The sequence below is a fragment of the Setaria viridis genome, chromosome 3 (assembly GCF_005286985.2).
Source record: "Setaria viridis chromosome 3, Setaria_viridis_v4.0, whole genome shotgun sequence".
In the NCBI taxonomy this organism is placed as follows: Eukaryota; Viridiplantae; Streptophyta; class Magnoliopsida; order Poales; family Poaceae; genus Setaria; species Setaria viridis.
The window spans coordinates 931,550-950,195 of NC_048265.2; the positions used below are offsets into that span (position 1 = coordinate 931,550).

The window sequence follows — 18,646 nt, forward strand, 5'->3', positions numbered from 1 at the left end:
CGAGCCCGTCCCAGGAACCTTGGAAACGCGACGAGATCTGGTAGCCGACATCTTCTAGTACTCGCTCTTTGATAAGATGCCATGGCAAAAATGTGTCAAAACTTTGCGAGTTCATATATATTATTTTATTTTCCTTTCTTTTTTTTGATTATTCTTATTCTCAGGTAGATATTCTTTCTTTGATGGTTTATTTCATAAGTTATATCATAAATCTTTATATATTATATTAATAGAATATAACCGACTTCTCCCATGATGAAATTAAATTATTCAGATCAAAGAGAAATTCAATGTTGAACTACAATTTCATTTTCTTTTCTTGTGCTTTGTTTTCTTGGGGCACCCCTTTCTTTTTCTAATTATTTGTGTATTATTTCTTTATCTTTTTATTTCATTTGGTATATTATAGTTTCATTTCCTTTTTTATTTTTAGTTCATCTTTCCTTTATTATTTTCTATTTTACCGATTAAAATATTATTTCTATTTGATGAGTTCATATAATTTGTTCTACGTGTATAAATACTTATTCTATGGGTTCCTTCACTTCGTTTGAGTTATATAGATCTTTTATTTCATGAGTTCATATAATATGTTCGATGTGTACAACTATTTTGTTCCGTGAGTTCGTATAATTTGTTCCAGGTGTTGATATTTTTGTTCTATAAGTACATACAATTTGTTCGATGTGTACATATATTTTTTTCTTTGAATTCATATAATTTGTTCAGATGTAAATATCTCATAAAAATTTGAACATAATTAAAAAAATAGTGATAAATAAAATTCGTCCAAATATAGTCAGGTGGGGTCTTATTTTGAAAGTTTTCTTTAAAAAACGCGACAGTGCATTCAAAATTTAATTTGGATGTTTAAAAAATATAGTTAAATGGGGTCTTATTTTGAAGATCTTGACATAATATACATAATGGTGCAATCAAAATTTAGTTTGGATGCTCGGTTTAAGATTGATACTTTTTTTAGTTTTGGATTTGCATATCATCTTGTCCTTTTTGCATGCAACCATGCAATCCTTTTTCTGTATCTCCTTCAAACTATATATGCATGCATTGGCATCTAACTTAAAAAAGCTACACCGTCACATGGGGAAGGAAGGAACCATGCTGAAGGAATCAACAAGCTGTGCTAAAACAGTCTAATTAATTGGGTTGACGCGCAGCCATCACAAACATTTTTGCTGGCCAGCGCGCTTTTTGAGGTGATCCACGACATATAGCCACACCCCCACCAGACGGGTGGAGTAGGTGATCTCTCTGTCTCTCTCCTCCCCTGCCACTCCTGCTTTCTCTCATCTTGGTGCTACATTCTCGTGGCAATTCGTTGCCTCCCCGGTCCCTTCACGACGCACCCCAAATCAAGCTGCCGCTATCCCTTGTCGTTTCCCTCTTTCTCTCTTGCCTTCCAGAGAGGAGTCGTTCCGTTGTTTGGATTAGCTCGACGGATTGCCTGTTTGTTGGTGCTTGCCGGGCGATTTCAAACTGGGGCGGATTGCTTTTTGATGGTGTTCTTCGATGGAGGAGGCAGGGAAAGGGAGGGAGAGGGTGGTGGAGGTGGAGGATCTCAGTGCAACCACCAAGGTCAGGCGAATGCTCATTTCTCTTCCTGATAATCTATTGTTTCTCCATTAATGGTTGCGAGGAAAATGCGCAATCGAAAGCACCCTTCCCGATGTCTTGATTTTATTCCCACATTTTGCAAATTCTCTAGTTATTCTTTGATGGAATTTCCAATTGGGTTTATGTGAAATCCCTTCCTGTCGTATAATGAAATGTCAGCACCCTCTCAACCTTTTCAATTGCAGGACGCAGCTGTTGTAAGCACCAAGCCCGCTAAGAGACATCCACTCGTATTATGGATAGCCATATTAGGGTTGATCATGCTTGTCGGCATGTACATATTCTCGTTGTCCTTGAAGCAAAACGGGATGCTGTTTGGTCTCTTGCAGACCAACATGATAGAAAAGGAAAGGGAGAAACCCTGTCATGATCCTAGAATTCCAGACACAGAAATCCCTTATGTGCACTATCCGACGCCAAATACGTATGATAGGTAATGATTGTATGCTTGGTGATATGATTCAATTATTTTTTAGGTTAGTGAGTGACTTGTGTGTTCCTTGTTTGTTAGGGAAGAATGTGCGTGCACGGGGGTTAGGTTCTTTGCTATCTTGTCAATGCAGAGGTCGGGGAGTGGATGGGTTGAGACATTGTTGAATAGCCATCCGAATATTAGCTCCAATGGAGAGATTTTCTCCGTCAAACCAAGACGCAGTAATATCACTGAGATAACAAAAACACTAGATAAATTATACAATCTGGATTGGTACAGCAGTGCAGCTAAGAACGAATGTACGGCTGCTGTGGGGTTGAAGTGGATGCTCAATCAGGTAATCCCTCTTTTAATTAATGTGTTGGAGGACTTCACATGATAGTTTAATACAACATTTTGTGTCCCAATTATTTGTACTCTTAAGTGCTTATATCTAGCGTAAAAACGTTATATTGTGGAACAACTTAATAGTTTCGGTATTCTTTTTCCTTTTGAAACTTAATATGGACATACCCTGATTATTTTGTAAATCCAACCTAGTTCACTTAAAGTTTGTTTAAATGATTATGGACTATCTGAGAAGCAAGGAAGTAGGAATGCATTGAGATTTGCTTCAGTATAGCCAATTTATTTGCATGGTAAATTGCTTGCTTGCAACTTGCAAGTGTTAAACAGTCTGTTAAAAAAAATACTTTGGTTATATGAAAATACCATGTATCTAACATTGGAGGATGAGCTAGCAGCCTAGTAGTTTACTATAAAGAGGGAAGCAAAACTAAATGACTAATGATCTTTTATTCTATCTCTCTATCCGCCACTCACACACACACAGACCACTCCAATGTAAAAACTTATTTGTTTCTTTAACGTAGAAGATTGGCACACTGAAGGTGGTTATTCTGGACAACCGCTACTGATAGAGATGATGCCTGTGAGCATTCTATAGGTTTTTTGCCAGATATATTAGGTTGACGGACTCATTATTTACGATGACTCTTCTGGGTATATATGTTTACTTCAAAAGAATTATTCAGTTTGTCCTTTGATATGGACATAAGAATTATTATTTGTATTAGGATAGATTGATAGTGTGGTAAATTTCCAAAGATACATTTAGCTTACTTTTCTTCATTATATCTTGTGGTATGCTTATTCTGGTGAAAATTATAGGGTCTAATGAAGCACCATCAAGAGATAGTAAAATACTTCAACCAAAGGGGTGTGTCTGCAATTTTTCTATTAAGAAGAAATCTTCTCCAGCGCTATGTCTCTATATTAGCAAATGCCCATGATAGTGCCATGAAACAACTAAATGGAACTCATAAAGCTCACGTGCACTCCAAACAAGAGGTTCACATCTTTCCTTGTTTTTTATTTTACTTGCACCTTAAATTCAGATTTTATTCAAACATGCAAATTTTGTATGATAAATAAAACATATGTGCTTACAACAACTTTATCAACTAAAATGCTGAAGATGCGTGTCTTGAGTAAAAGAGAATCCTTTTTTTTTCTGTATGCAGGCTGAAATTCTTGCTCAATATAAGCCAACCATTGACAAAAAAACGTTGATTACTGAACTAAAGCGGTCTGATAAGTTGGCAGCTGATGCCTTGATGAATTTCAAGAACACCAGGCACATTGTTCTGTACTATGAGGATGTTGTCAAAAATCGCACTGTGAGTCATTATTGCTTCGCCTCATCGATCTGTGGAGGCAAAAACAATTTCCATTTTTCTAACCATCATTGTTGTGTTTTAATATTTATTCAGAAGCTCATGGATGTCCTGGATTTTCTGAGATTGCCTAAGAGGAAGCTGTCGAGCCGGCATGTGAAAATCCATACTAAACGACTGCGTGACCATATCGATAACTGGGCAGATGTTAGTAACGCTTTGACGGGGACGCGTTTTGAGAGCTTTTTGAATGGCCGAAGCAGACGATGAAGTTAGCTGGTGTAAATGTTGTAGTGAGTCGTCCTTTTGATCCCTTGTTCTCCCCTTCTATAGCTAACGGACTTAGGCAAAGTAGGCAATTTTGGATTTCGGGAGCTACTCCAAAGGGATTCTTTATTTATCATCTACTTTGTAGCATGTATAGAATTTAGTTGATTAAATTCATAACAGTCAACCATTAATAAACAATGGCTTGCCTTTCTTAGTCTATACAAAGTGATTGCTTTTTTTTTTATTTTTTGACATCGTTTGATGTTTTTCTTTTACTGCAAAGTTTGGATTGCCGAGGAAAATAGTTACGAGGCAAAAATATATCAATAGGATACTTGATCCAAGTTAGTCTCCTGTTTAGTCAGGTATACCCCCAAGTAACAAGCTATATGCTGCGCCGAACTAGGAACAGAGAAAAGCTTCAGGAGCTGAGGTTGATGAGAGCTTCAATCGTGACTGCAGCACCTCTTGGTAAAATAATAAGGAATCACTTGAGATTACAGACTTTATCATTTTGTTACTCTGCAGATAAAATAGTATTATGGGGAGCTGTGGATGCCTGATGGCTGACTACTCTCTCAACCAGGTTCCATTTGAAATCTACTCCTTGGTATTCCCCTGTACCTCCTAATCTTGAGAAGCACTGGAGTACTGTACCTGGACGAGTAGAATTAAGCCAACTGTAGAGTTACCACCCTCGAACGGCGAATGGCTGTCTCTCTCATCATATACTCGAAGCAACGTGACGTGGAGGAACTCCGGTGCACGGGTGGCAGGTACTGGAAGCCCGTGCAACGAATGGTCGACGTGTGCCTCTCAGGTGATGATGCACGACGTCGCACGCCAGGCCTGGGGTCTCGTTCTCAAGGGACCGACGATGTCTCACTCTCGATTATTGCTAGATCTCACTGGAGTCTTGGTTGGGGGTGAAGCCGCGGAGGAGGCAGCAGCTGGAGCAGACGGCCCCGCACTGGTCCTTGCATTATTCGGTGCGTACCAGTAGATAGAGCTTTCACGTCCCCGCCCGCCTCCACCCACACGATCGATCGTATGTAGTTGCCCGTGCTCGATCACCACGCCCGGATGCGAGATGATGGACGTGCGCGTTGCGCACCTGCAGCGTGCGTCATCGATGTTCTTTTCATGATGCACGGCATTTGATGATTACCTGCACGCCGGTGAACACCGGATGCCGTCCCAGGAGCCGGCCGGAGCTCCAGATTTTCTAGCTAGCCGCCGTTCCAGATGGACACCTGGGGTCGCCGTTCGTGTCCATGACCATGGCGACGGCCGGGGCCCGGCGAGGGGCTGATCTAGCTTCCATTGGTTTGGTCAGCCCGTGTTTTTCTCTTCACGCACTATAGATTTCATTCATGGTTATACTGAAAACGACTGCTGCTGCTTGTTTGTTTAACAGACCAGGAGATTAATTAATTAAGAGCCTTCTAATTACCGACAAAAAGGAAAGAACCTTCTACTTAGAAAAGAAGAACAAATTTTAAATGAAAAGAATATAATGCCACTTTGAAATGCAAGACCGGCGACCGGTGTAATAAGTTGACCGTCCAGGATGAAAGCCTAGTATGTACGCCTGCATTCTTCATCACACAAACAAAGGTAAGAAAATGACCGCTGTAAAGAAACTAGCAGCGACGTACGGGCAGATCGCGAAACAAACGGAGGGGGCGGCCAGGTCACGGTTTCGGGCGTCGCCGGTTTTGCCGTTTGGTCCGGCCGCCGCCCACGCCCACGGTCGCGGACCCGCCGTGCTGTGCCTGTGCTGCCGGCGGCATATCCTCATCTCGCCTAGGAATCATCCATCCTCATATAACCGCAGCGATTAGCGTCAGATTAAGAGGTTAATTAGTAATTTTCTATCTCAGCTTCTTCCCCAAGAAGACGCGCTAGTCTCACTGTCTGTGGACCACCACTCCCACTAACAAAATAAAAGATCCAATTACGCCAGTGGTGACCACGTGTCCACCCGCGGTCTCATCACCCCTTCCCTCCTCTGCCCTCTGCAGGCGTCCACCTCCGCTCGTCGGCCTCGCCCACGGAATCGCAAAATTCCCCATTCCTCCCCACCCATTCTATAAAACTCCGCCACCAAATCTCACACCACATCTCGCTCCTCTCGCCGCTCACCACCACCACCGCTCCCCCGTTCCGGATCGCCGCCGCTCCAGCAGCTCGGGAGGAGGAGACGAGAGATCCAGACAGCGCGCGCCATGGCGAACATCGACATGGCGGCGATCCTGGCGGACCTGGAGCGCGGCGGGCCCGACGCGCGGGTGCCCAAGACCAAGCTCGTCTGCACGCTCGGCCCGGCCTCCCGCGCCGTGCCCATGCTCGAGAAGCTGCTCCGCGCCGGCATGAACGTCGCGCGCTTCAACTTCTCCCACGGCACCCACGAGTACCACCAGGAGACGCTCGACAACCTCCGCCAGGCCATGCACAACACCGGCATCCTCTGCGCCGTCATGCTCGACACCAAGGTCCCCCTTCTCACCCTCAGCTTGCTCTCTCTGTTGCTCTCCTGCTATTATCTACCTGCTTGAGTTGCATGTATTGGTGAACGCTGCTTCGCTGGGTTGGTTGGATCGGGGCAGGCAGGGGTTGCTTTTTGTCTGCCACCGGAGGATTTGAACCGGGATCTACTGATCTGTTGTGTAGGCGAGTTATATAGGTCGTTCAAAGGTAGTTAGAATGCTTCGAGGCTCTAGATTTGGCCTTATTACGTATTTCTGAAGTAGCGTGTTGTCACGTATGTGAAAAGGAAGTGTTACCTCTTATTCGTTAAAGTTGTTTCAGATTTTGTTTGTCCATTAGCACTTTCAGTTGTGTGTGCAGAGTGTACTCAGTGTTGCTGCCTGCTTTAGAGTTAGACGATGAAGATTGCTAGACTTTAAGTCAAGTGTTTCAAGTCACGGATGTTTTGATCTCAATGGTGTTGGTAGGAAGTTTAGATCTTCCTCTTAAGTTAATTAGTGCATGCTACATATATGATTAGGCCATATATAATAATGTGAAACTATAGCATGCTTCTGGTAGCTGTTTCCTTAAACAACAGTGTACTGACTTTTGACATCGGGCAGAATGGTGCCAATGGTTAGATTTGCGTGTGGCTCTCAATTTGCCCTGTTGCTCAATGCTCATGCTTGTGCCTCGAATTCTCCATGTGAAATAGAAGCTGTACATCTTTTGGGTTGAAGCTAGTTTCGAGATTTTGTCTGTTTGTTGTTCAAGGGCCGGGAACTTTGTTGTATTTGAAATGTTTTGACTGCTTATGGAGTTGATATGCAATGGAATTCAAAGGTTTTTATTCTTTGATTTCTTGACATTTGCTGCTTCTTATCAAAATGCTTTCTGATAAAGGTACAACACTTCATGTTGGTTCAAGTTAGTTTCAGATTTTTTTCATTATGTTCAAGCCTGTAAGTTACTTTGTCCATTGGTACTTTTGGCTGTGTGTTAAACTTCCCAGAGTTTACTTCAAATTTGGTGGGTATTGAGTAGTTTGGCTGCTGCGGGAGTTAGATATGAAGAGCTCATTTTCTCTCTACACGTTGAAGATTGGTTTATTGTAAATGTTTATGTCATGGACCTCAGCATTTTGCTCTCGATGGTTCCGGTAGGAGTTTCTTATATTATATTTTCATGTTAACTCCATTAATGCATGCTACATATGTGATTAACTATTGTAATAATGTACAAAACTGAAGTATGATAACAGTAGTTGCTTTCTTAAGTAACATTGTACTGACTTTTGATGGTTTGACAGAATAGTGCTGAAGAGTAGACTTGCCCCTGGCTCATATATTTGCCTTGTTGTGCAATGCTCACTCTTGTGTCTCCAATTCTCCATGTGAAACAGATACCGTGCATCTTGTTGGTTGAACATGGTTCCAAATTTTGTATGTTTGTTGTTCGAGTTGCTTTCTACACAAGTAAATGGTTCTTAGATTACTGTGTTATTTTTGGATTTGAGATGGTTTGGCTATTTCTGAGTGCACAATACCAAAGCATCTTGTCTCTCCAGATGTTCAGGATTGGTCGATTTACAGTTGCTGATTCAATTTCTTGATACAATAATCGATCTGTAACGTACTTCCAAGGGTTTTTGTTCCTTCAATTCTTGTCAGTTGCACTTTGATATGATTCTCTACTGATATAATGTAGCTGCACTTTGATGCTTATGTCTCATTTGGTCATTCCATGATATGTAGTGTAAATTCTGACTTTATTCTTGTTAATATGAAATTTAATATCATTATATGAAGTGTTTTGAATCTGTCTTCTGTTGCTGCAGGGTCCTGAGATCCGTACTGGATTTTTGAAGGACGGTAAACCAATTAAGCTAACCAAGGGTCAAGAACTCACTGTCACCACTGATTATGATATCAAGGGTGATGAGAATATGATCTCTATGAGTTACAAGAAACTACCTGTAGATGTGAAACCTGGAAATGTCATACTATGTGCAGATGGTACTATCTCTTTGACTGTCCTATCTTGCGATCCTGATTCTGGAACTGTGAGATGTAGGTGTGAGAACACTGCAATGCTCGGCGAAAGAAAGAACTGCAATTTGCCAGGCATTGTTGTTGATCTTCCTACACTGACTGAGAAGGATAAAGAGGACATTTTGGGATGGGGCGTTCCAAACGATATTGATATGATTGCTCTATCCTTTGTTCGTAAAGGATCAGATTTGGTGACTGTCAGGCAGCTTCTTGGGCAGCATGCCAAGCGCATTAAGTTGATGTCAAAGGTCTGTATATATTATCACTGTTGGGTTCTAGTAGCTATTTTTTCCCTTAAGTTGCTTAACTTCAATTTTTGTTGTGCTCAAGTCTTTTTTCCCTTTTTAGATATGGGTATTTGAGAGAGTGCTTTCTCATGCATTTAATATATTTATTGATGCACAATGAAACCATGCTTTGTGTTTCTATAAGGATCCCTTTTGGATTTCACCTTTTTAACTCTGAAACTGCTATAGGAACTCTTCTACATGCTTCCAATGCTTGTCTAGACTACAATTTTTCACAATATTTTTTACTTCACAGTTGGTTAGTGGAATGCAAAATATGTTACTTTCATCCTGCATTTCCACCTATTGTGTTCATCCTTTGTTGTGGTTCAGAACATATTTTGCTTATTTGCTGCACTATTACTTCAATTTTGGAACCTAGATGATTTCCTGCTATAGCTTGACATGATGATAATGTACATATAGAACTTCCTGTGATCATATTGGTTGTGCTCTCATGGATCTGGCTCTGATTTCTTTCATAATATGGTCATGTTGTACTGTCAGGTTGAAAACCAAGAGGGTGTTGTAAATTTTGATGAGATCTTGAGGGAGACTGATGCGTTTATGGTTGCTAGAGGTGATCTGGGAATGGAGATTCCAGTTGAGAAGATTTTCCTTGCTCAGAAGATGATGATCTACAAGTGCAACATTGCTGGCAAACCTGTGGTTACTGCTACCCAGATGCTTGAGTCTATGATCAAATCTCCAAGGCCAACTCGTGCTGAGGCCACTGATGTTGCAAATGCTGTTCTTGATGGGACTGACTGTGTCATGCTCAGTGGTGAGAGTGCTGCTGGAGCATACCCTGAGCTGGCTGTGAAGATCATGGCCCGTATCTGCATTGAGGCAGAATCTTCCCTGGACCATGATGGTGTTTTCAAGGCAATGATCAGGTCTGCACCCCTTCCAATGAGCCCACTCGAGTCTCTTGCATCATCTGCTGTGCGAACTGCCAACGTGGCCAAGGCTGCACTGATCGTCGTCTTGACTCGCGGTGGCACCACGGCCAAGCTTGTCGCAAAGTACCGTCCCAGGGTTCCAATCCTCTCCGTGGTTGTCCCTGTGCTGACTACTGATTCCTTCGACTGGACCATCAGCTCCGAGGGCCCGGCGAGGTACAGCCTGATCTACAGAGGCCTCATCCCTCTCCTTGCCGAGGGCTCTGCCAAGGCTACAGATTCAGAGTCGACAGAGGTGTTCCTGGAGGCTGCGCTGAAGTCTGCAGTACAGAAGCAGCTGTGCAAGCCTGGTGACTCCATCGTGGCTCTTCACCGAATCGGCGTGGCGTCTGTAATCAAGATCTGCATCGTGAAGTGATCATCAGAGTCGATTACTTGAATCCCAGGGTTCTCGAGTTCTCATCTCTGGGGTTCATGGAACAAAACTTCTACACCTGTTTTTACTACTGCATCTCCTGGAGACAATTAATTACCCTGGAAGCCTGCTGTGCGCAGGATGTTTTTGTTTACATAGTTTTTGAAAGAGCTGGTAAATGAGGAGGGAGAGGACTCCATTATGTAGTGGTAATAAGATTTGTTGGTATCTACGTTTAAAAAGCGTTTCTCATGAACATGATGGAACGTGCCATGGATTCGCGTTGCATGTTCAGCACGAACATTGTGCAGCTGGTAAACGAGTTGTTTGAATTAGTGAGCTTTCAGAATAGATTTCAGGTTCCTGTCACCACTATTTCGACGGACTGCAAATCTGTCGACATATTTGCAAAGATACAAACTCCGAATAAACACATGCTAAAAACGCAACAAAAAAAATTAGATCTTTTCTCTTTTGCATGATTTGCATCAAAGATCAAACACAGAGTCACCGTTCTCTGTTTCTGAAGGGACATCCGGACAGCAACCTTGTATCAGTGGTCCTTGCTTTGCAGGCCAAGTTAAGTTAGTCGTGGATGGATATGTTCGCGACCTGCGCACTGCTCCCCAGTGGACGTCCGACCCTGGCGGAGCGGAGCGGAGAGAAGGAGCTCGCGCCTAACCGTCCGTCCCACGGAAAAGGGCAAAGGAAATGCAGCGCACCCCGTCAAATCCACGGCACGCCACGCAAACGCGCGATCCCTTCTTGCCTTAACCGGGCGGTGAGCACGACGATGCCTTCCTCCTGCGCGGCCGCCACCACGGATGGGTCTCCTTGAGGGGCTCTTTGGCGGCGACCGGCACAGCCACAGCAGGGGGAGGCCGAACAAGGCGAGCGGCAGCGCAGAGGCGGCCGCCATGGCGGCAGACGCGAACGGCGCCATCCCGCCCCTCTCGTCCGCCGCCGCCGCCGTTGTCCGCCGATGCGCCAGGTTCGTACGATCCGATGTTGCAGGCACGCCGTGACTCGGTTCTTAATCTTACGCCGGCAAATGTAAAGTAACGTCGCGTTCGGCCATGGCAGGATCGCCGGCGTGCCGGTGGATCAGCTGCTCCGGCGGTTCGACGCGGAGGAGCAGGCCGGCCAGCCGGTGGACTACGCCAGGAGCGTCGTGGAGTACTGCTCCTACGTTGCCCTTCGCGTGGAGACCAGGCGCCATGACCACCTCGGCGACAGGGAGTTCCACTCGCTCACCTACGACATGATGCTCGCCTGGGAGGCGCCCGACGAGGAGACCGACGCCATGTTTCAGGTCAGATCGGCTCTTCCTCGCACCTCGCATGAACAAACCATGTAATTCAGATCAAACACTGATCAAGATTGGCTTTTCTCGATGCAGAGAACGGCTTTTAGTGTTCTCCGTGACGAGGATGACGATGACGGCGGATCCATTTTCTATTCAAGCCCAACGCAAATGGCCATTCAGGTCTTTCTTTCAATTGTTCTCCCTGTATATATATGTTCTTGTTCTTGATCAAGCCCTTCCATCAGATTCATGCTCTGCATTGCCTGATCTTCTTTTTTGTGTGGAACGACCATTGGCTAGGTCGATGGGAGGAGGACAGTTGGACCCGAGGCATTTGCCAAGATTGCTCCTGCCTGTCCTGCCATAGCACATCCCATCACCGCTCGTAACCTATTTGACGCGCTCACCAACTCAACCGGAGGACGGCTGCATTTCCTTATCTACCACAAGTACCTCAAAAAATTAGACCAGTATGTACATGCATCGACCATCATCATGTTCACATTGTTCAAGGCTGCATTCTCTGAATTGATAGCATTATTGTGTCATCTCTGATGCTAGGGTGCTCAGCTCTGCAAAAAGTATATCAGGGGGACACAGAGCTCCTGACCTTCAGCTCTCTGACGGCGAAGTAATCCTCGACATCTATGGTACTGCAACGACCAAGCCAGTTCTTCAGCATATCGGGACGTCCACATGGCCTGGTTAAGCACCCTCCTTATGGTAATTTTGATCGGTGCTGGTGAGTTGTGCTTCTTCACGAGATCCTTAATGTGTATGTGCTGCACATTCTGCAGGAAGGCTCACACTGACGAATCACGCACTCTACTTTGAGGCTATTGGTGTTGATTTCTCATATAGCGAGGCTGTTGTGTATGATCTGGCAAGGGACTCGAAGCAGTCAGTAAGACGTGAGTCCACTGGGCCATGGGGTGCCCACCTCTTTGACAAAGCCGTCATGTACAAGTCTAACTCAACGTGAGTAACAGCACAACAAGAAGGCTTACTTTTTTATTTAAATAGGATTAACTTTTACTACTCGTGAAGTACAGAGACTAACATATGTTTATTGCTGACAGAAGTGAACCCGTCTTCTTTGAATTCCCACAATTCAAAGGCCACACTCGCCGGGACTATTGGTTTGCAGTTATCAAAGAAGTGTTGCACGCACATAAGTTCATCAGGAAGTATAGGCTTGGTAGTTTCCAAAAGGCAGAGGCTCTCTCTGTGGCGACATTAGGGATTCTGAGGTACCGCACTGTAAAAGAGGGCTTCCACATACTGCCAGCACATTTTAAGACCACCCTTGCCTTCAACTTAGCAGAGAAACTACCCAAAGGGGACAAAATTTTGGAGGCAATGTACGTACAGCTCAAGCAGCATTGCCCAAACTTCAGAGGAAGCCAGGATTTTGGTCAGAGCAGTTCTGATGAATTGATGCTTGCTGACCCCTTCCCTCTTTCTGCGTATAGTATGGTGACGATGGGTTTGTTGACACTAAAAGAAGAGGACAATCCTGAGGAAAGGGATTTCGCAGTGCGAGATGTGCAGATTGGAGGAACTAGCTCAATGCAGATGGCTCTAGAGCGATCGGTTGGGTATTCGGGCAGAGTGGAAGCAGCAAGGGCCACGCTTGATCAGGTCAAAGTGGAAGACATAGACACTAATGTAGCTGTTCTAAAGGTATTGTTTTCCATTGCAAAGTAGCTCAATATCTTACTAATTCAGGTAACTCTAAGACTAAAACTGTGGCACATGGTGAAACCTAAACTTCCATTGAAGTGTAAATGACAAGTCAGATTTTTAGCATATTTCATCCATGTTGGTCACAATCTTACTTAATACTTGTTTTAAAGATTATTAATGTAATGACATTGGTTAACTCCCTCCAGGAACTACTATATCCTTTGATTGAAATAGGCAAAAGGTTGCTTGCTTTGGCCGAGTGGGAAGAGCCCTTTAAATCTTATGTCTTCTTGTTATGTTTCCTCTACATGGTATACAGGTATTGTTTCCTGATATGTAATTATATCATTTGTGATGCATTCAAAGTATTTTTAAAAATGGGTTAGGAAAAAGGTCTCTCCGCAAGTAGTTACAGAAGCTACACATTTTTTTAAGGAAATTGTTGTTCTTTAATGCAGTGGGTGGATCTGGTTTGTGTTTCCCGGATTTTTGCTTGGCTCTACTATCTTCATGCTATGGAACAAACATTATGGCAACATGCAGTCGATAGGAGCATTTGAGATCACAACGCCTCCTCCTCGAAGAACCGTGGAACAACTACTGGCTCTACAAGAGGCCATCTCGCAGCTGGAAGCACACGTGCAGGCTGGGAACATTTTTCTCCTTAAGCTCCGGTCCCTCATGTTTGCAGCATTTCCTCAGGTTCGTCATACCTTATGTTTTATTTGTAGCGATATAGTTTGCAACATTGCCACTCTAACTAGTGAAATTTGTTGGTTGAATTTAGAGCACCAACAAAGTTGCAGTTGCGCTGGTTGTTGCGGCTACGGCATTCACGTTCATGCCACTAAGAACCATCGTTCTGCTTATTCTTCTAGAAGTATACACGAGACAGATGCCAGTGAGGAAGAAGAGCAGCGAGAAACTAGTGAGAAGGTTAAGGGAGTGGTGGCTTCGGATTCCAGCTGCACCTGTGCAACTTCTAAAGCCGCAGGAAACCAGGAGATGGAGATCGAGGTTGAGATCAAGATGAGCAAGTGGAAAATGTTGGTTTGCTTTCTTACCCCATGATCTATGTACATTCTTCTGAGTAGTAGAAATGTTAGTATCATATGGTAAGGATGAAAGTTGAAATGAAAGAAGGCTCTTGATGAATGTTGGGCCTGATTTTGACAAGTCGGAATAGACGAAGAACTGGTGTCTTATTCATTGTTGCAAAAAAAAAAAATTTGGTTGAAATAACCACTACCAGTTGGGCAAAAATAAAGGATACATGAATCAAACACAAAATTGAGGTGTTAGCATTTCAATGCGAAACGATTGACTTTCGTTAAGACTTCAGATGTTGATATAGCATCTACTTTATTTTACATTAGTTGACTAAATGTATTTTAAGGCAACATGTAATTATGATCCAAAGTGGATTTGACGCTTTATTATAGCCTGATGAGGAGCAAAAACTGTTGATGCCAATATGCCATGGATGCTGATGCAGCACTGCAAAAGCAGCAGCATACACGGAGGAAGACATCGCCATTGACTGGTCAACTGCCGTCCACCTGTGCAGTCCAAGTGTCCAGCCCTCTCTGCCTGCTGGGCCCCACCTCTCCCAGGCCTTTCAACACGTAGCCAGCCAGGTTCTTCCGTTCTTGGGCTGCTGGGAGTTAGTTGGGTGAACCCTGCAGCAAGCGAGGAACGCGCGTACCGAGCGAATATGAAATGGGGAAAGTTTGCCGGCAACCGTTGATCACGTCACGGATGAAGGCTTTCTCGCTCCCGGATGCAGTCCCTCTGAACGTTCGACGCACTGGTCAACCCAGGCATGCTTGCCTGCAGGGATTAGGCATCTTCCAGAAAATTAAATTACTCGCTCTTTTCTTCCCCTGACACGACAGCGGTGAGCTCGGCATGACATGGTCGGGTCGGACTCGCCGTCGGCACACCGGCCGTCCGGCAACGCGTGAACCGTACATGGAATGCTCTTGGTCTCGTGCCTCGACAGCGATCCCCCTGCCCGGCGGCGAACTGTCGACGATTGCAGGCCATTCAACACGACGGTCGGGCCGTGATCTCACCTGCATCTACGTGCAAAACGAATGGGGGATTTGCGTGTCGAACTGCGGCACGACAACGAAGAGCCTGGCCACATGAATTACCTGCTCTGGACAGCAGCGTGTTCACTGGAACGCGTGGTTCACCGGCGCACGGGATCGGTCAAAAACTTATCCCAGAAAAGACATGAGCATCACATGAGAACAGAGAGCCATGTGATCACTCACTCCTTCCAGGAAACACAAGAAAAGGAGAAGGGGGTAGAAGTCAATCACACGCGCCGCCATGGGCCATGGCGAGCCAAGTCAAGAACGTCCCCAATAATCCACTGTCTAGAAGCCAAGACAAACCAAGAAAAGACGACGCGAGGCATCGCATATAAACATGACCGAGTGCCGAGAGATGCTAACTTTTCACCAGACCAAACCAGAGCCTCCTGCCTAGCTCTTACCTTGCGTTCGTGCCGGCAACTCCTTCGGAGGCGTTCGTGAAGAGCGCAGACATGGGCGATTATCACAGGATCCACCCGGTGACGGTGGGCTCGCCGCCGCCGTCGGCGCCGCCGGAGCAGGCACGAGGCAAGAAACCCAGCCATGACCAGCTGCAGCTGCCGGTCACGGCGCCGGCGCCGGACGCGCCCGCGCCACTGCCCCCGCCGCGGCGCCGCAGGCGGCACAGCCGGTGCTGCCGGTGCGTGTGCTGGACCCTGCTCGCCGTCGTCATCCTCGTCGTTGCGCTCGGCGCCACGGCGGGCATCCTGTACCTCGTGTTCAGGCCCAAGATCCCAAACTTCAAGGTGGACCGGCTCACGGTCACCCGGTTCGACGTGAACCAGACGACGATGACGGTGACCGACGCGTTCGACGTCGACGTGACGGCCACCAACCCCAACAAGCGCATCGGCATCTACTACGACGGCGGCGAGGTCACCGCGTCCTTCAACGGCACGCAGATGTGCCGCGGCGACTTCCCCGCGCTGTACCAGGGCCACCGGACCACCGTGCGGCCACGCATCTCGCTCGCCGGGGAGACGAGGCTGGACAGTGAAGTCGTAGGGCAGCTACTGCAGCAACAGCAAGCCGGGTTTGTGCCACTGACGGTGAGTGCCCGCGTGCCGATCCGCATAAAATTTGGAGCCATCAAGCTATGGAAGATGACGGGGAAGGCTGATTGCAACTTGGTGGTTGATAATCTTCAGGCAGGCACTCAACTTCGCATCCGATCCAATAGTTGCAGTTTTAAGCTTAAGATCTAGACATTTTTACCCACCTTTAGAATTGTTCCTTACGCATGTACAGTGCATTAGCTAGTCATAAGATTACATCTCAGCAGAGATACACTTTCACAGCATTCTTTTTCGGCATGTGTATTCATTACCTGAGTAAAATAAGTTCCTATGTACATTTAAAATATTCCGTATTCGTTAATAAAAGGCAATATGCATTTATTGATGTTTTTGGTTTCCTTAACTTGCTATCACTCGATTTGTATGGAAACACATGTGCTGCTTAAATTGGGTATTTGTCTAGTGCGTACAAAATATGAGTTTTTCTCAAGAAAAATGAAGTCATGCTACAAACTAACGCTCCCTTTCAAATTCAAGTAGACAATGAGGTATCAGTGTTAAATTTCCTACTAAAAGGATCATTCATGATAAGGTTTCACATCTATCACTTGGATAAAAATGATTCTCGTTAGGCTAGCTATGTGATAGCTTTTTTTTTTAAGGAACGGCTTCCCTGCTTTTATAAAAAAGCATAAAATGTTGTTATAGGTAGAGTGTGCTGGGACTTTTTAGGTTATTTCTTCGCAATTGGGCACTTTGTCCGGATTCTTTTTCTTCTTAACTACTTTTGCCTAACCTTATTGCATATAAAAATTGAGTTAAAAAGGGAGCACAAAAGAATATGTTTCTAGGAATAAAATATTTATTTGAAGAAGGTTGAGATCTTGCTATGTGGCAATAATGCGATAAGCCAATGACAAGGCACCTGCGTGAATCCAATCACAAGAACCTTTAGTTATTTTAAGGTGTTGGTTTAATAGTAAAAACGTGTGTCTCGATTTGTTGTTTTTACTCCATCATTTTTTTCTTCACCCCAAATTCCGAATATGAATTTTAGGCATTAGTACGAGAATTAACTAAAACCAAGGACGCACATAAAGCAACAATGTTTTCTTTCAAACAATGTCATACAATTGTTCCAAATCTCCGTTTTCCTTATAGACAAGATTGTTCAAGAAAAGTATATTGCATTGAAAAAGTGCATCCTAAAGCTACACTACTATAGAATATATTTCCATGAATAATGAAACTGTTTGTTCCTATAAATAACATAGTTTAGCATAGTCATATTATTATGTAGTTATAAGATTCACATCAATTAAATATTTTAAAGATACACATATATGAGTTTATTAAATATAAAATAGGATAAGGCCTTTATTTTTCAAGAATATCGTAATTCTATTTTTTGAATGAATAAAGCTCTCGTTGTATGAGTTTCTTTTATAGAGAACATTTGTAATTTTAATTTTCCAATATAAAAGGTTCTTACTCGCAATTCATTTTTACAATAGAAACATATGCAGTTTTAAGCTCAAGATCTAGGCATTTTTTGTCCATTTAGTTTATTCTTTTCCCTCAAATGTGTATACAACATTAGCTATCAATAAGATTACATCTCCATTTGTATGGTAGAGATGTACAATTTCAACCCCATTTTTCTCGGCACGTGTATTCATCAGTTGAGTGTAATAAGTAGTAGATATGAAATAATTTATATATCTGTTAATAAAGCATATTGTTATCTAGAAGTTTAACTTTCTTAAATTACTAAAATAGATTTGTACAGAAATTAATTTATTTTCAATGGATTTATATTTTTTATTTACATAATGGATACAAATTAAGCATGATTTAAGGGAAAAAAATAAGTCATGTTACAAACAAAAACTCCTTTTTTTTACCAAGTTTAATAGATAATAGAATCTTGTTGTAAAATTTCCTACAATAAGTCACATGTGCATAAAGACAGTAATGAGTGCATGATTATATTTCACGTATATATCAAGGGGTTAAACAAGGCATAAAGGTCATGTTTATATTTTTTTCTTTGCATTTGTGTACATTGTTCCTAGCTAGCTCTTTTTCTTCTTAACTACTTTTGTTCCAATCTTATCTCATATCAAATGAAGCACAAGCAACACGTTTCTAGCAATAAAATAATTTATATGAAAGAGAGTTGAGATCTTGCTAGATGGCAATGATGCAATAGGCCAATGACGAGGTGCTTACATGAATCCAATCACAAGCCTTATATTGATAAGCCATCACAAGTTGAATACATGTTATATAGAGATGACAAATGAGAGCCATAGTTATTTTTGAGACTTTATCTAACAATAAAAACTTAGGTTTATGAACTCTAAAAATAAAAACTTAGGTTTACAATTTTGTT

General features: G+C 43.6%; 4 protein-coding genes across 6 annotated transcripts; all 4 read left to right on the forward strand.

Moving 5' to 3' along the window:
* Positions 1-1,530: 1,530 nt before the first annotated feature.
* Positions 1,531-4,120, forward strand: LOC117848006 (uncharacterized). Its single transcript, XM_034729313.2, has 6 exons — positions 1,531-1,596; positions 1,821-2,068; positions 2,147-2,405; positions 3,239-3,418; positions 3,592-3,747; positions 3,841-4,120. The coding sequence occupies exons 1-6, from the start codon at positions 1,531-1,533 to the stop codon at positions 4,012-4,014; spliced, it is 1,083 nt and encodes a 360-aa protein (XP_034585204.1). The 3' UTR covers positions 4,015-4,120.
* A 1,910-nt stretch (positions 4,121-6,030) lies between these two features.
* On the forward strand, positions 6,031-10,492 carry LOC117847739 (pyruvate kinase, cytosolic isozyme). The gene is made up of 3 exons (XM_034729011.2): positions 6,031-6,509; positions 8,324-8,785; positions 9,332-10,492. Exons 1-3 carry the CDS (start codon positions 6,243-6,245, stop codon positions 10,142-10,144), a joined length of 1,542 nt encoding a protein of 513 aa, XP_034584902.1. The 5' UTR covers positions 6,031-6,242; the 3' UTR covers positions 10,145-10,492.
* A 152-nt stretch (positions 10,493-10,644) lies between these two features.
* LOC117847736 (uncharacterized) lies at positions 10,645-14,288 on the forward strand. 3 transcript variants are annotated; one of them, XM_034729007.2, is made up of 10 exons: positions 10,645-11,132; positions 11,225-11,453; positions 11,541-11,627; positions 11,748-11,917; positions 12,009-12,151; positions 12,245-12,425; positions 12,527-13,130; positions 13,340-13,452; positions 13,592-13,835; positions 13,921-14,288. In XM_034729007.2, the coding sequence occupies exons 1-10, from the start codon at positions 10,966-10,968 to the stop codon at positions 14,164-14,166; spliced, it is 2,184 nt and encodes a 727-aa protein (XP_034584898.1). In that variant the 5' UTR covers positions 10,645-10,965; the 3' UTR covers positions 14,167-14,288. The 3 variants fall into 3 exon arrangements, with proteins under 3 accessions (XP_034584898.1, XP_034584900.1, XP_034584899.1); XM_034729009.2 differs by having other exon boundaries at positions 14,012-14,288; XM_034729008.2 differs by having other exon boundaries at positions 12,530-13,130.
* Positions 14,289-15,529: 1,241 nt separating this feature from the next.
* On the forward strand, positions 15,530-16,636 carry LOC117847740 (NDR1/HIN1-like protein 6). Its single transcript, XM_034729012.2, has one exon. It carries the CDS (start codon positions 15,688-15,690, stop codon positions 16,438-16,440), a length of 753 nt encoding a protein of 250 aa, XP_034584903.1. The 5' UTR covers positions 15,530-15,687; the 3' UTR covers positions 16,441-16,636.
* Positions 16,637-18,646: the final 2,010 nt, after the last annotated feature.